The sequence below is a fragment of the Mirounga leonina genome, unplaced genomic scaffold, assembly GCF_011800145.1.
Source record: "Mirounga leonina isolate KUSES-001 unplaced genomic scaffold, KU_Mleo_1.0 Mir_173, whole genome shotgun sequence".
Taxonomy (NCBI): Eukaryota; Metazoa; Chordata; class Mammalia; order Carnivora; family Phocidae; genus Mirounga; species Mirounga leonina.
Window position 1 is genome coordinate 89978707 of NW_023270447.1, and position 15045 is coordinate 89993751.

At 58.4% G+C, this 15045-nt stretch overlaps 1 protein-coding gene across 3 annotated transcripts in view; it reads left to right on the top strand.

The window, feature by feature from the left end:
- The window catches only part of ACOT7 (acyl-CoA thioesterase 7), a 105706-nt gene that overhangs the window by 76997 nt on the left and 13664 nt on the right, over positions 1-15045 (top strand). For all 3 annotated transcript variants that reach the window (XM_035019921.1, XM_035019920.1, XM_035019922.1), the window contains exons 7-8: positions 1588-1704; positions 12198-12382. In XM_035019921.1, coding sequence (XP_034875812.1) covers positions 1588-1704; positions 12198-12382 — 302 coding nt within the window. The remainder of the gene's footprint in view (positions 1-1587; positions 1705-12197; positions 12383-15045) is intronic.

Below are 15045 nucleotides of genomic sequence, written 5' to 3' on the forward strand. Positions count from 1 at the left end.
TTCTTTCTTTCTTTCTTTCTTTCTTTCTTTCTTTCTTTCTTTCTTTCTTTCTTTCACTCATTCATTCATTTATTTATTTATCTTTAGAGAGCAAGAAGAGCGTGGGGTGCGGGGGGCAGAGTGGGAAGGAGAGAGAGAATCTCTAGCAGACTCCCCACTGAGCACAGAGCCTGATGTGGGGCACAGTCTCACAACCCTGAGATCATAACCTGAGCCCAAATCAAGAGTCGGACGCTTAACTGACTGAGCTACCCAGGTGCCCTCTAAGACTTTTGATAGCTGTTTGATAGATATCACTTCCTGCTTTTACAGGTCAAAAATGGTTGAATATTGACAATCTCATGTAGTTTGGTCTAATAAAAGACATGGTTTAAGTGTTTAAATATGAAATAAGTAGAATGTGTTGTTCTGGGGGGGGCAAGACTTGGGGGTGGGGACACTAGCAGGTATGTAGTTGTGATCCCGTGCAATTAAGGGTACAGTTGAGCAAAAGCCAATATCTGCAGCCTGTGGTTTTAAAATCACCTTGGCCTTCTGTGAGCCTGCTTTTCTTGTTTGTTTGTTTGTTTGTTTGTTTGATATAATGGCTTTATTGTGATGATTCACATACCATACAACCCAACCATTACAAGTCTTTGATTCTTAGTACATTCCCAGTTACACAACCATCACCACAGTCAATGTTAGAACATTTTCCTCCCCCCAAAGAGAAGCTCCATACCCATTAGCACTCACACCCCGTTTAACCCCGGTCCCCCAGCCCTAGCAACTGTTAATCTGCTTTCTGCCTCTACGGATCTGCCTGTTCTGGATCTGCCTGTTCTGGACATTTCTTATAAAGGGAATCCTACAATCTCTGGTCTTTGGGGTCTGGCTTCTTCCACTGAGCATTGTGTTTTCAGGGTTCCTGTGTGTTGTAGTGTGTGTTGGTGCTTTGCTCATTTTTGTTGTTGGATAATATTCCACCATATGGATGGGCCACATTTTCTTCCTCCATTCATCAGTTGATGAGCATGTGGGTCGTGTCCCCTTTTTGACTATTGTGAGTAACGCTGTTATGAAATCCGTATACAAGTTTTTGTGTGACCATGAGTTTTCAGTTGCCATGGGTGCATACCTAGGAGAAGAATCACCAGGCGTATGGTAACTCTCTGTTTAGCCTTTTGAGAAACTCCCGACTGTTTCCAAAGCCGCCACACCGTTTCCATCCCCACCAGTGGTGCGTGAGGGTTCTGGTTTCTCCGTGTTCTCACTGACACTTGCAATCTGACTTTGGATGTGGCCATGCCAGTGGATTTTGTAACACAACCTTCCTGGGGGCATAAGGTACCTGGAGAGGGTAGGAAAAGGATTGTCATTTTATTAGCAGCCTAGACCATCATCCGCTGTGGTCGTTTTCGGAAACTCCTAAGGAAGCCAGGTTCTCGGCATGAGCTTCAGCAATGCCCTGATCATGCACCCCGTACCCTGTGCTGGTTGTGGTCCCCACTGGCGGGTAGTGGGAGGGCTCTGTCTCTTACGACTGGTTTCCAGGGTGGGAAGTAGCCTCGCCATGTCTGACCTGCCACGTGCCCCTTCTCTGTGCAGGCGTCACCATGAAGCTCATGGACGAGGTGGCTGGCATTGTGGCTGCGCGTCACTGCAAGACCAACATAGTCACTGCCTCCGTGGACGCCATTAACTTCCATGACAAGATCAGAAAAGGTAATGGGACTCTGCTGACAGAGAGAAGGCGGGAGGCCGTTGGCTCTCTGGCTCCCTTTGCCAGTTTGCTTGTGGTTCACACCCAGTGTCGCCCGCGCCCTGCTGTCTGCCTGTTTGCCAAGAGAAACGGGAAGCCAGTCTTGCGCTTTGTTCTTGTTGATGCATCTGTGAGGCTAGGATTTGTTGGTTTGATTTTTCATCTGGTAAGACCCGTAATTCAGATGTGTTTGGGGCCTTTAGGCTACTGAGGAGCACCGTAAACCCCTCTTAAAATGCCCCATGAACAGACACAGCTCCAGCGACTGGTGCCTCCAGATTTTACACGTTTCCTCTGGGGGAGGAATAGATAATCTTGATGTAAGTAGTGGCAGGATCTGTGCAGAGAAGCCCATGGCCCACAGTCCTCGGCCAGCCTGCCTGCACCATCCATGCAGTGCTGGGGTTTGGTACTTCCCCTGTCCCAGAGACTCGGCAGCCACCCAGGAGAGCAGGCCAGCTCCTCACGCCCATCCCATGTGAGTGCTGAGTCCCGACACATGGTGATTTCTGCGTGTGTTGTGTCTTCTGCGGTGGGGTTCTGGGCCCCAGAAGAGTAGTGCTTCGCCGCGGGGTCGGGTGGGTCGGGGCTGCGGGGTCGGGTGGGTCACGGCTGCAGGAGCCTGGTATAGATTCGAGAGCAGCCTCGCTGGGAAAGCTGTCAGGTCGGACCCGTCCCTGGCTGGGAGGGGTGCGACATAGACGCCTCTGAGCACTGCTCTGTCCTGAGCCCCCCAAGGCCGTCTTGAGCCTTGGAGGCCGCGGGGCCAGTGCCGCCAGCAAGCTCTCCCCTGCAGAACACACCGGTGGTGAATGCCCAGGTGCGCGGCCAGAAGGGTCCAGGCGTTGGAAGGGTAGGGGGCTGGCTGCCTGCCCGCCCTGGGTCATCGAGAGCAAGTCCAGCATACCCTGGTAGGGTCTGGGTGCTTTTAGGGTAAGGAAATGGTCTGCGGCACCACTCTCTCTGCTTTGCAAAGTCCCTTTGTAACTGAGGGCGTGAGGTGAGTGACCGTCCCCTCCCGACACGTGGTGATCTCTGCGTGTGTTGTGTTGCGTCACTGTGGGAGTTGTGCCACAGACATGGACATCAGCGTCATTTTAGAATTTGTCCACAAGGGGGTCTTGTCATCTTGGGGTTGCCCCCATGGGCCTCGGGTGCATATTATGTGCAGCGGTGGCACGAAAGTTTCGGAAAGGCAGAATCCTGCGCCAGGATTCTCTCTATTTCTAGAACTCCTCCCTGGACAAATCCCTGCGATCAGAACTTCATTGTTAAGCACAGCTTCGAAATCTACAGTGGAAAACGCACTTAGATTCCATGACCTTGCTCTGCTCTGTGTCTCCCAAGTGCCCTCTGAGAAGCACCACCTAGGGAAAGAGACTTTGTGGAGAGCCGGCTGGTTTGCTCAGTGTCATCCGGCTCAGTGGATGTGCTGTGCAGCTCGGGCAGGGCCGCGAACTCTCCTTGGCACCCAGGGCCCTTTCTGGGACCCATTTAGCAACGTGGAAGCCATTGGGGCAACCTGTGTGTGGAGCTGCCCTTGACGGGCGCTTCCAGTTTCTAAGACGTTCCTCTTATTCCAAAACACAGAGAAAAGGTTCTTCATCTTCAGAAGCCATAGTTCTGGCCGGACGTTCTACTCTGGGTGGGTTTCCTCCAGCAGGCAGAGTGAGGGGTGGGCTGCGAGGCCTACCTGGCTGCACCCTTGGGTGCTGAGCCTACACAGCCCCGGCCTGGAGCCCGCACCGCCCAGGGCCCCCGTGTCAGCAGCCCCTGGCGGGCAGAGAGAGGCTTTCTGCTTTCTCGGATCACTTCCTTGTTTTGTGCATAAAGGGATGTGGGCCACACTCGCAGCTAAGGAGTCTGGCCTTTCTGTGCCAGCGTCCCCCAGGCGCTGTTAGACGCTGTCAGACGCTGTCACACCTTATTTGTTGCTTTCCAGAGGAATGTCCCTGTGTGAGGTAGTGGGCTCCCCCGGGTCGTGGCTCTGTTGGAGAGCCGGCACCAGTGTCCCGGGTCAGGTCTCAGGCTGGCAGCATGCCGGCCACACCTGCCTCAGTCACAGAATGGGCCCATCTTGTCCTCAGTTCCGGAGGCAGAGGTCCCTGCAGCATGGCTCCTTTCCTCCCCCATTCTTTGCTCCTTTCTGGGGACATGCAGTGTGAGGCTGGGGGGACCCTGCCTGCTGTGGATTCTTGAGCGCAGGCAGACCTGCTGGGGTCCCGTTAAACCCCAACCTGTGGGTTCTAGTGCGGCCTCCACACTCCTGCCATCCCTGATGATGCTGCCCGCCCGGAGGCTGGGTGGGACCCCTGCACACTGTGCCACCGTGGGGCAGGGGCAGAGTTGAGTGCTCTGGAGAGTGGTGTTTGTGTCCCAGGGCTGCCCCACAAGGGACCACAGACTGGGGGCCTCAAACAGCGGACCTTTGCTCTCTCACAGGCTGGAGGCCCCAAGTCCCAAATCCAGGTGTGGGCAGGGCCACTCCAGAGGCGCCAGGGGAGCGCCCTTCCTGCCTCTTGCAGCCTCTGGGGGCATTTGCTGGCTCATGGCCACATCACTCCAACCTCCCTCCACCTTCACGTGGCCTCTCCCTTCTCTTCTTCTGCCTCTTATAAGGACACTTGTCACAGGATTTAGGGCCCACCCGGATAATCCAGGAGGATTTCATCCCGAGAGCCTTAAGTCAGTGGCATCTGCAAAGACCCTTATTCCCAGTAAGGTCACATTTGGAGGTTCTAAATGGACTTACGTTGGGGTGGAGGGCACTGTTCAGCCCACTACACATGCTTTCTCTCCTTACAGCTTGATTCTAGTAGACACTAGCTTCACTTTCTCTTTTGCAAAATTGTGAGGTGGGTAAAATCTCTTCTGTGCACCAAGTTGCCCCTTTGCCCACATGGATGTGAATGTGAGTCCTCCCTTACGAGGGTCAGCGGTAAAGTCAGCACCCAGGCCAGAGAAGGAGTGCCTCTGAGGGGCACAGAGGGGAGGGCCCGCGGTTTTGAGGACAGTCATACACCCAGGGCTGGGGCACCTGCCTCCTGAGAGCAGCCCCACTAGAGCAGGATTGAGAGGCCCCATGCTTCTCCGGCGGGGGGCGGGGGGGCACCGATGAAGGAGCCGTGGCTTTCCTCTGCGCAGCAGGAGACAGGGTCAGCCCCGGCAGGCCGAGGGCAGCTCCGAGCTCTGTGCTGCTCATCTGTGAAATGGAATCAGCTCAGGGACTGTTTTCAGGAACATTTTCATGGGAAAGGCACGTGCCGGCGGCTGAGCCGCGGGGCCCCCTGGGGCCGTGGTCACAGGGCAGCAGCTGCCCACAGCCAGCGTCCGGCCTCCTCAGACGCACTGCCCCGGAGGGTGCAACCCTAAGAGGCCACCGCTCCTCCCCGAGGGGTGCCCCCCACCCTCTGACGCGGTGGGGAAAAGCCCAGAAATGTAGACCCATCGCCAGCCACACGTGCCCCCTTCCTGTGAGCTCGCTGCGGCCGCTCTAATCAGTTACCGCACAACCCGGGCCTTAAAGGTCCCGGGCCCCCTCCCTCATGCTTCTGCAGGCCGGGTCCACGGGGCTGCATTCCTGACGTGGGGCCTGACGGGCTGGTGCAGCAGAGGTGGCCAGCACCGCGGGGTGGGGTGGGTTGATCCAGGACCCCCGCATCGCTCAGGGCAAGCTGGTGACACTGGAAGACCTGAACGCTTGCCCCGTTGCTGATTGTTTCCCTCTAAGCTGAGATGTGAAAATGCCAGGGCAGCTGTCGAGGGCAGTAGAAGTGGCACGTGGTTCCTGTAGCTCTCGGGGTTCGGGAAACCCTGGCAGGAACCCCTAAAGCTGGAGCTGTTGGTGGAGAAGCCGTCTCCCCAGACTGTTGGGGTGGGAAGTGAGGAACCTTCTGGAAAATGCTTTGGGCTGTGTTATGTAAGACACACCGAAGTTACTTCACTACCTCCCTGCTTTTCTGAGGATCGCTCGCTGCCGCTGCTCTTTTTGGAACTTCAACACTGAGCTGTTCTTAACGTTTGAAGTCCTTGGCAGCCCCTCAGCTGTGGTAAGAGCGACTTTTTATTATTCTGTTTGCCCAATCCCGGCAAGCCGTGCCGTCTGCCCTGGGAGGGACGCTCCGCTGCTGGGGGTCAGGCGGGCCCCAGAAAGAGAAGGGAGCTGCGCTTCCCGAGTGTGCATTAGGCCCCGCTCGAGGGCCATCCGGTTTATCTGCCCCGTGCGGCAGGAAGCCTACTCATCCCCACTTCTCCGGTCTGGAGCCCGCCCGGGCCGCAGGGCCGCACAGCCGGCTCCGGGGCCAGACCTCTGAGCCCCTCGCTCGGGCGCCCCCTCACTGCCAGGCTTGATCAACACGGGCATCCGCTGCCGCCGGGGCCCGGGCATCACCGTGGCGGGTGACGAGCCTGTACCCTCACTTGAAATGCAGCGCCATTCACCCTTGACCCTTTCGCAGCTGCCAGAGTGGCGGCTGGCCCGTGCAGTCCTGTGAAACCCTCTTCTGGCTTTCTCAAGCCTCTCGAAAACATGGCTACGGCTCCTCGCAGTTGGGGGAGTCCAGCCGCAAGGAAGGCACCGCTCTGTCCGTGTCTCTGGCATCGGCCTTGGCCCGGGGCCCTTTTCCCACTAACGTTAGTCAGTCCCGCCTCCAGCTGCGCCCTCAGCCTCATCAGCTTTGCCTGGGGGGAGCCGCCGACCTGTGCCGTCCCCCACACCAGTTGCTGGCCACCCCTGGCTATCTGCATCATAATTAAAGGTAAACAAAATGGCAAATGCTGCTCCTCTGTGGCACACGCCTCGTTTCAAGTGCTCAGTGGCCACACGTGGCTGGCGGCTGTGTATCAGACGGCACAGAGAGAGGACCTTCCCAGCATCACAGAAAGTCTGCTGGGCAGCGCTGGTCTCTGGACTGTCTGGACTCTGTCCCCAGCGTCTGATGCTCTTGGACGCATTTCCATAGACCCCTAGAGGTCCTACGGGCACTCAGTACAGAGCCTAGTGCCCCAGCGCCCCCTTCAGCGGGGTCCCCCCGCCACTCAGCTTGCTGCAGAGCTGGGTGCACAGGCTTCCCGCGAGGCAGCCTGTGCCCCCAGGGTACTCTAAGCTCGCCATCTGCAGGGGCACCCCGCTCCGATCTCGGGGGTCCAGTTGGGGTTCACTAGACAGGCCTGCTTCTCGGCTTCTTGCTGGTACTCAGGGGGCTCTGCTTTTTTTCTGGAATTCACAAGAGGAATTTGCTATAATCTCCAACTTCCAAATTCAGTTAGGTATCCAGTGGTTGGAACCACGAGATCGGAGACAGAACTTACAAAATACCAGGCAGTTGTGTCCCTTCATTTCGGTTGGATACCTTGTGGCAAGACAACTACAAGTTTTGACTTCCTGAGCCCTTGATGGAACCGTGAACCGATTTCCACATGTGGCCACCGACCATCCTTCCCACTGGAAACCCACCAGGTCTTCAACCATGTGGCTTCCGGGATCCTGGCCCAGTTGCCTTTGGAATTCGTTTTTACTTGGAGCTTCTTCAAGTTTCTAGATTCCTTGTATTGACGTAGAATCCCTGCTTGAAACATGGAAATATCACATGAAGTGGTAGAAACATGTGATAAAACCATGTAAAGGTAATATTCTCTGAGCTTTATAAGGTATCGTGCTCCTGATTTTATTTTTTTTATTTTAAAATATTTTATTTATTTATTTGACAGAGAGAGAACACAAGCAGGGGGAGTGGGGGAGGGAGAATCAGGCTTCCCGCTGAGCAGGGAACCTGATGCGGGGCTCGATCCCAGGACCCTGGGATCATGACCTGAGCCGAAGGCAGCCGCTTAACCGACTGAGCCACCCAGGCGCCCCGTGCTCCTGATTTTAGTTACTTATGATGTAGTGTCAGCAGCAGCCCCGAAAAACTGGGCTACGTTCAAGTCACCCAGTGCAGCATCTACCTACGTAGTTGTATTAATTTTCTATGGCTGCCGTAACAACATATCAACAACATAGTGGCTGAAACAACACAGATTTGCTGTCTCAGTTCCGGAGGTCGGAAGCCTGACCGGGTCTCACTGGGCTAAAGTCAGGGTGCCTTGTGGAGACTCTAGGAAAGAATCTGCTGCTTGCCTATTCTACCGTCTAGAGGCCAGCTGCCTTCCTTGGCTAGCGGCCCCTCCTCCATCTCCAAAGTCAGCAGGGTGGCATCTCTCTGACCCTCTGCTCCGGCCTCCTCATCCACTTGGGAGGACCCCTATGATGAGACTGGGCCCACCTGGATAATCCAGGCCGGTCGCCCCATCTCCAGGCTCTTAACCACACCTGTAAAGCCCCTTTGCCATGCAAGGCCACATAATTCACAGGTTCAGGGGATTAGGACATGGACATCTTTGGGGGCCGTTGCTCCTCCTGCCATAGTAGTCCGTTAATTCCATTTGACACAGAAGCAGGTAGGGCTCCAGACTGTTTCCGAGCCCTGCCTTTTCCCCGCCCTGTGTCTTCTCCTATAAGCTCTGTAGACAGGACCCTGGCAGAGCGCACAGGAGAGCAAGAAGAAGCTCAGCCCTGGGGGGCTTCGGGGAGGCCTGAGAGGAAGTGCCCCTCAGCCTGTCCCAAACCCCTCACCTGCTGATATCCAGCACCTCTGAGGCCCGGGGGATTCGCAGGGAGGCAGCAGGGGTGGTGAGCTTCCTGGCGAGTCTCGGCCTCTTACAGAGAGCTGGCACCGGAACTTGGGTCTAGAGGGTACCGTACGTCCTGGGGTCCTGAGTCCTGGCCTCTCAGACCATGCTGATGTACCGGGCGAGCTGAGCTGCGGCCCTGGCCTTCCTGTGCAGGGAGCACTGCTGCTCTGGTCACGTCTCGGCGTCTGATCAGGCACAGTTGCTCATCTCCTGGGACCTGGAGAGAAAGGGCAGGGTTTTTAATGCTTTGCTACCCTGTGTTCTTCACAAGCTGAAAACGTAAAATCTCCCTTGCTAATGCAATAGCCTGTTGAGTCATTTAGACAGCGTTAGAAGCAGCCTCTTGGCCAGCATTTATGTGCCCACTATAGAGAAAAAATGTGATTTGTTTTAAACGTTACTTCTTATTACCGTGTAGGTGTAATTCTCCACCCAAAGACCCTAAGAGCGTTGTGTGGGCACACTCCGCCTTTGGGCTTAAGGTGGCTTTTCCTGGAGGGCTGTTAAGCAGAAGGGCACTCAGACCCTACCAGAAATTTCTGTCTTGGGCTAAACGTCCACATGACATAATTAATGTGGGCAAGTGACCTCCACGTGGCCACATTTGCAGGCTCACTGGTTTGTCACAACCTCCCCGAGAGACAGCTACTCCTGTGCCTGCTTGCAGATGAGGAAGCTAAGGCACGGTGTGGGTCCTGGCTGGCCACCTGCCCAGTGCACCCCAGAGCCTGTGGAACCCGAGGTCCTCCGCAGGGCACCGCGGGCCATCCAGGGCCACTCCGGGCCTCAGAGAGCCTAACTTTCATGGAGACACTCGGCAGGGAATGGCTGTCTGTTCCCACTTAGCAGCTCAGAGGAGAACTCGGGGTCTCCTCCCGGCCTCCGTCCCCCAGGCCAGGAGAGTGGCCTGACAACCTGAGCCTGTCCTGGTGGGCTCGTGGCTCCTAGCACCGATGACAGGGGGCGATTTCCCCCTTGAGCTGGTCGCGCCTGGTCTTTTAAATAAACAAGCCATTTTCTGGGTGGATTTGGACATGTGACCTAGTGGAAAAGCTCCCAGGCAGTGTCCCCGTGCTCTGGCCCACCCTGCCTCTGCCGTGCCCCACAGAGAGCCTCTGAGCGCCTGGCTGCTGTGCCTGGCAGGTCCCGCTCCCCAGTCTGCAGTTCCTCGGGCAAACGGAAGTGCACACCAACACAAACCAGCCGCTGCGGTCCTTCCCTGTCTCAGGTGGTGTCCAGGCGGGGGTTGGGCTAGGCCTGGCACGCATCTCCTGTGGCCCTGCCCCTGCACCTGGTATGGAATGAGCCAGACCTCGCGGGAAGGAGCCTGACACCCCATCTCCATGAGATGTCTGGGCAGCCTGCCGCTGGCCTTGTGTCCTAGCCCCGTGCTCCCTGGTGAACCACGTCGACAGCCTTGCTCCCCCTCTGGGTGATGAAGGGGCCTGCAGGCCCCTGGTCCAGCTCCTATCCCATGAGAAAGCACTGTTGCAGCCTCAAGGAAGCGGCAGGAAGGGGGAGCCAGGCCAGGCTGAGCCTTGGAGCAGGTTCTGTCCACCAGAGCCCTGTGCATGATGGCTGCAATGAGCACCTGCCCCCACTGACCTCTGGCGGTCCCTGGAGGTGAGCAGGTCGAGCCTGGATGCCGTGTGTTCTCTTATTAAAAGTCCCGCAGACCCTGGCTGGGTGTGGTCATGAGTGCAACCCTGCCTGGTGCCGCCTTCATGCCGGGCACACTCAGATGGGGGTTTGCCCATGCTTCCGAACAGAGGTGCACCTACGGGGTCATCCAAAACAGAGCCTTCAACTTGGGGGCCACTGGGGAGCACTGCAGGGCTGTCCTGACCCCCCGAAACCAGAAGCAGAATTGGTGTGTTGTATTCCTCTCAGGAGAGCCCCCGTGGCAATCACAGGTTCTCTGGGGGTAGAGAGGACACGATGATGGGAAGGACACAGGGAGATGCATTTGCACCTCCCCCATCCTGCCCCGGGTGCCGAGCCGCCTGTAACTCGGCCAGAGCCTGGTGAGCCTGTGGGTCACAGAGGCAGCTCCTAACTGGGCAGCAGGAATTGCCCACCAACCCTGGGCCCTGACGTGCTCGCACTCTGGTCTCAGCCTGGCCACAGGTGTGTGTTGGGTGCTTTGTTCGTGACTCTGCCCTCATAGAGCTCCCATAATGGCCCTGTCACTGACCGCGTGGCCTTCCTTCCCTCCCGGAAATGGCTGTACGGGACATGAAGCCCTCCCTGTAAGTATGAAATTGAATGTGGCTTGGAACATTCTGGTACTCTGTAACATGGAATAACTGCCCCTGCTTCTGGCCTGCCCACATGCTCACCCCTAACAGTCACCACGCTGTCTTGACTTGTCTGTCCTCCTGGGTCTTTGAATGTGTCTCGTGGCGCCTGTCTCCTCGGAGCTCGGACACCAGGGTTCCCAGGGTTGTTAAGAGGTTCCCACGGCCAGCACTGGTTCCAGGGCTGGTTCCAGGGAGCGGGTCTCAGCATCATGTGCTAGACTTGGGCAGGGATTTCCTTGAACCCATCCCAGAACGAGGCCATGCTGGGAGCGGGGGCTGGGGGACCGTTCTGGCTACACGTTGGTGGGGGTGTCAGCCCCTCCCCCCGGAAGCCCCTGAGGATTAGTGCTGCCTCGTGGTCCAGAGCCACACCATCAGCCATGATAATGACGGTGCTGAGTGCCTTCTGCCACTGGGCACTAGGTTAGCACCTGGTGTGTCATTTCGTGTCTTCCCTATAGTTACCCTGGGAGGCAAGTCAAGTCTGTTTATAGGAGAAGACTGGGCTCCGTGAGATGAAGGGAGCAAGGTGCGAAAGGGCCAAGGCTGGATGGCAGGCGAGAGCCCGTGAATGGGGGGCTGGGGGGAGGAGAACCACTCTAGGTTGGGAAGCAGCTGCCAGGGTGGAGAGTCATGACCCAAAGGGCATGGGGAGCACAGGGAGGTTGGGTTGAGATTGAGAGGGAGAGGGACACCCGGGATGGTGTTATGGGAACGTAGGACTCTGGACTGCATCATAATCAACAAGGGAAACCATGCCAGCCCAGGCAGGTGGTGAGCACCTGGGGACTCAGACCAAGTTCAGGGTCTCGGCTATGTTGTGGGGCAGGGTCCGCAGGTCCGAGGAGAGCTCTGGTCCCGTGAGCAAGCCAGCCGGAGAGAGGGAGAGCCTGACGGCACAGACGTGGTTTTGACAGGACAGAAGGGCAGGAGGACGTGGGCTGAAGTACACGCAGTGGCTCTGGGGGAACGCAGGACCAGAGTCAACATGACCACTGGCCCTGCCAAGCGCCCGAGGCTGCCGTCAGACCAGCATCAGGAACAATAGCCAGGGAGCTGGGAAGGTACCGGAAGGTGGCTTAGAGCAACATGGCGGGGCAGCCGTGTGGCACAGTAAGTCACAGTGTGGACGGTGTGGCTATGTGGCCTTAATGTGACTTCAGAGGGACAGAGCCAGCTCACCCCCCAGCTGCCTGAAAGCAGGCGGGGGGCCGCCCCTCCCAGGGGGCAGGGGGCCAGGTGACGACCACCACTCCAAATGTCCACGTAAACACTAAAAACAAACACCTGCTCCCGAGGCAGATGAGCATTCGGGGCTACTAACGAGGCGCGGTGAGAATTCGTCCTTTCCATGTCCTCGTAGTTGTTAGACGCTGCCTAACCAGGTGTCTCCTAACGCCCTTGGTGAACCGCCCCCTGTGCCCTCCCGCCCCTCCCGCCCCTCCGCCGGTGCCCTCCGCTAACCCGCTGTGCGTGCCCCACAGGCTACGTCATTACCATCTCTGGACGCATGACCTTCACGAGCAATAAGTCCATGGAGATCGAGGTCTTGGTGGACGCCGACCCCGTGGTGGACAACTCGCAGAAGCGCTACCGGGCTGCCAGTGCCTTCTTCACCTACGTGTCCCTGAGCCAGGAGGGCAAGTCGCTGCCCGTGCCCCAGCTCGTGGTGAGTGACCGCCCGCCCTGCTGGCTGGCCCCGCCAGCACTCAGCGGCTCCCAAGAGAGACTGAGTCCTATGAGTCCATTCTGGGGGGCAGGGCCCTGGCCCGGCCGGCCACCTCGCGGCCCAGTGACCTGGGCTGCACTGCCCCTCAAACGCGAGGGCCTTCCCCTGTGGACTGTGTGGTCAGACCGGGCAGACAGGACGGGAGAGACCTCTTCACCAGCTCCTTGCTCTGAGGGTTCTCTCTCAAGGGTGAGTACAGTGCCCAGGGGTTCCCAGAGCTACGTATAAAAGCTACAGTGGGGCTGAGGACCCTCCCGAGGGATGGGTTCTCAAGGAGAACCTGGCCTGAGTGTCCTGCTTGATGGGGGCTGAGCCAGACCCCGACAGCACGGGGCTGGGCATCGGGGACTCATGGTCCTTCCCTGCCTCGGCTGCCTGGCCGGGCTCTGCCCTGGGTATGCAGAGAGAGATGGCAGGTGTCTGGCCACACAGCCTCTCATGTGGGATGCTGCCACCGCAGTGCTGAAGGGTCCCGGAGCAGGAATCCCAGCAATTTGACAAGTGCTGGACGCAGGGAGAGTCAGGGAGCCAGAGGTGGCCGACGTCCAAAGTGGGGAATGGGGAAGGTGGTGGGTGGGTGGTGAGGATGCTTGACTGGGAGGTGCTCGGGAACTGTGGAATGAATGAATGAGTGAATGAATGAGTGAACACATGCACGCTGCTTCCAGATCTCCCTTGAGGCCCAGGATGGTTTTACCGTAAGCCTCACACATCCCTTGCCAGTGCCGGTCACAGTCCCGCCTGGACCTTGTCCACGCACCGGCCAGCGAGGCCTCTGGGGCTCCCCGCAGCCAGCAGCACCCCAGCCCTGGGGAGCGGGGCCCCCGCTGCTGGCCCCCCGTCACCAGACGAGGGCCCGTTGGGCCGACAAGGCTGAGGTGCTTGTGGAGGGTCATACGTCCCATCCCGGGGAGCCTGCGTTTGGGTCCAGCACACGACTTGCGGCTGCTCGGGCTGCTCCTGATGCCCCTTGAGCCGGCCGGCACATCTGCTGCTGGAGGCCGCTCCTGTGGGGCCGCAGGGGGAGCTCCCTGCCCCCCCGGGGTGAGGGTGGGGGGCAGAGTGGCCAGGGCGGGGGCGGGGGGATTCTCTCGAGCTCCTGGCACTATGCGGCCCCCTGCCGCTCCCTGAGCCAGGGTGGCTGCTCCCCAGGCAGATCCTGTGCCTCCTGCAGGAGAAGAGCGGGCGCTGAAAACCTTTACGACAGACGCCACAGTGGAGACCCGCTGCTCACGCGGGCCGGGAACTAGGCTCCCACGTGCCGCTCCCTCCGGCCCTGCAGCCTCTCTCTGTCAGAGCTCTGCCCCCACCTGCCCCCTCTACAGGCAGGGAGCCCCACACAGCCCTCCTGCTGTCAGCCCGACGAGCCTCCCTGAGACCAGCCTCGCCCGAGCGTGAGGACTGGGGGTGTGCGTCCCACACGCTGCCCCTCGCCCTGACGCGTGGCCCCGGGGGGATGGCTCCCATGCCCACCCTGTCCCCTTGGCTGATGAGCGTGTGTTCCCCCTGACCGCCTCTGGCCTTGACCTTAGCAGCCACGTGTCTCTGGGTCTTGGGCCACTTTTCCTCAGAACCTTGCCTGCTCCTCCTGGCCCTCAAACACAGGCTTTCCCTGCCTCTCTCCTGGACCCCTGTCCCATCTTCTTCCATGTTGTCACAGTGCCCCATCCCGAATGCTGAATTCCGCCTCACACAGGCGAATGCTTGCTCTCTGTTCTCCTTAGCCTCCGGGCTCCAGCAGCGCGGCCAGATGCAAGGACGCTGTGCGTCTCTATCTCGCCGGCCTGGCATGATGCGCCAGGCCTCGGGGGAGCCTGTGCTCCCTTGACACAGGACCGCAGTGTCCACACAGTCAATCCGTGATCCCCCAAACACCAGGCCCTGACGGGTGCCCACCATGCCCTTCCCTCCCCCTTGGGTGGCTGGGTCCAGGCCTCGTGCCACCAGCACTGTTCTGTGCTCACGGTTCCGTCCCCGATCGGCTCTGCCAGCTCTGCCAGTCTCCTATAGGGACCCGCACGCATCTCAAACGTGATGTCTCCTGAATTGAGCTCATCATCCTTCCCCAAAAAATCCCACTGGTCCTCACGGGTTCCCTCTCTCAGTGAGCCCGGGAACGTGCCTGGCTCCTCTCCTCTCTGCTGCTCAGCCCCCCACACCCACGGTCTCTAGGCCCCATCGCTGGCTGGATCCCTGCTCAGCCCCAAGCTGTACTGCCTCCTCCAGGCTTGCTGCCCTCCACCCGACCCCACACTGGAGCAGAGGAAGTTTGTTAAAATCAGATTTTCTCCCTCTCCCACCTAATCTGCTCTCTGGCCTTGGTGCCCTCGGCACAGGGTCCAGCAAAGCTGGCTTCTCTGGCTTCAGCCCCCAGACTCATTCCTGCCTCAGGGCCTTTGCACGCACTGTCCCTCTGCCTGGACGCCTTCCCTCAGATTCTTGCGGAGGCAGCTCCTTCCACTGTTTCTCAGCTCATCCTTAGATCGCCTTCCCTCCACACTCGAGATAAAGCCTGACCCCCACCACTGCCCAGCGACTCTCTCCTGTTCCCACACCATCTCCCAGCACCCGGCACCATCTCAGATCCTCCGGTGCATCCAGAC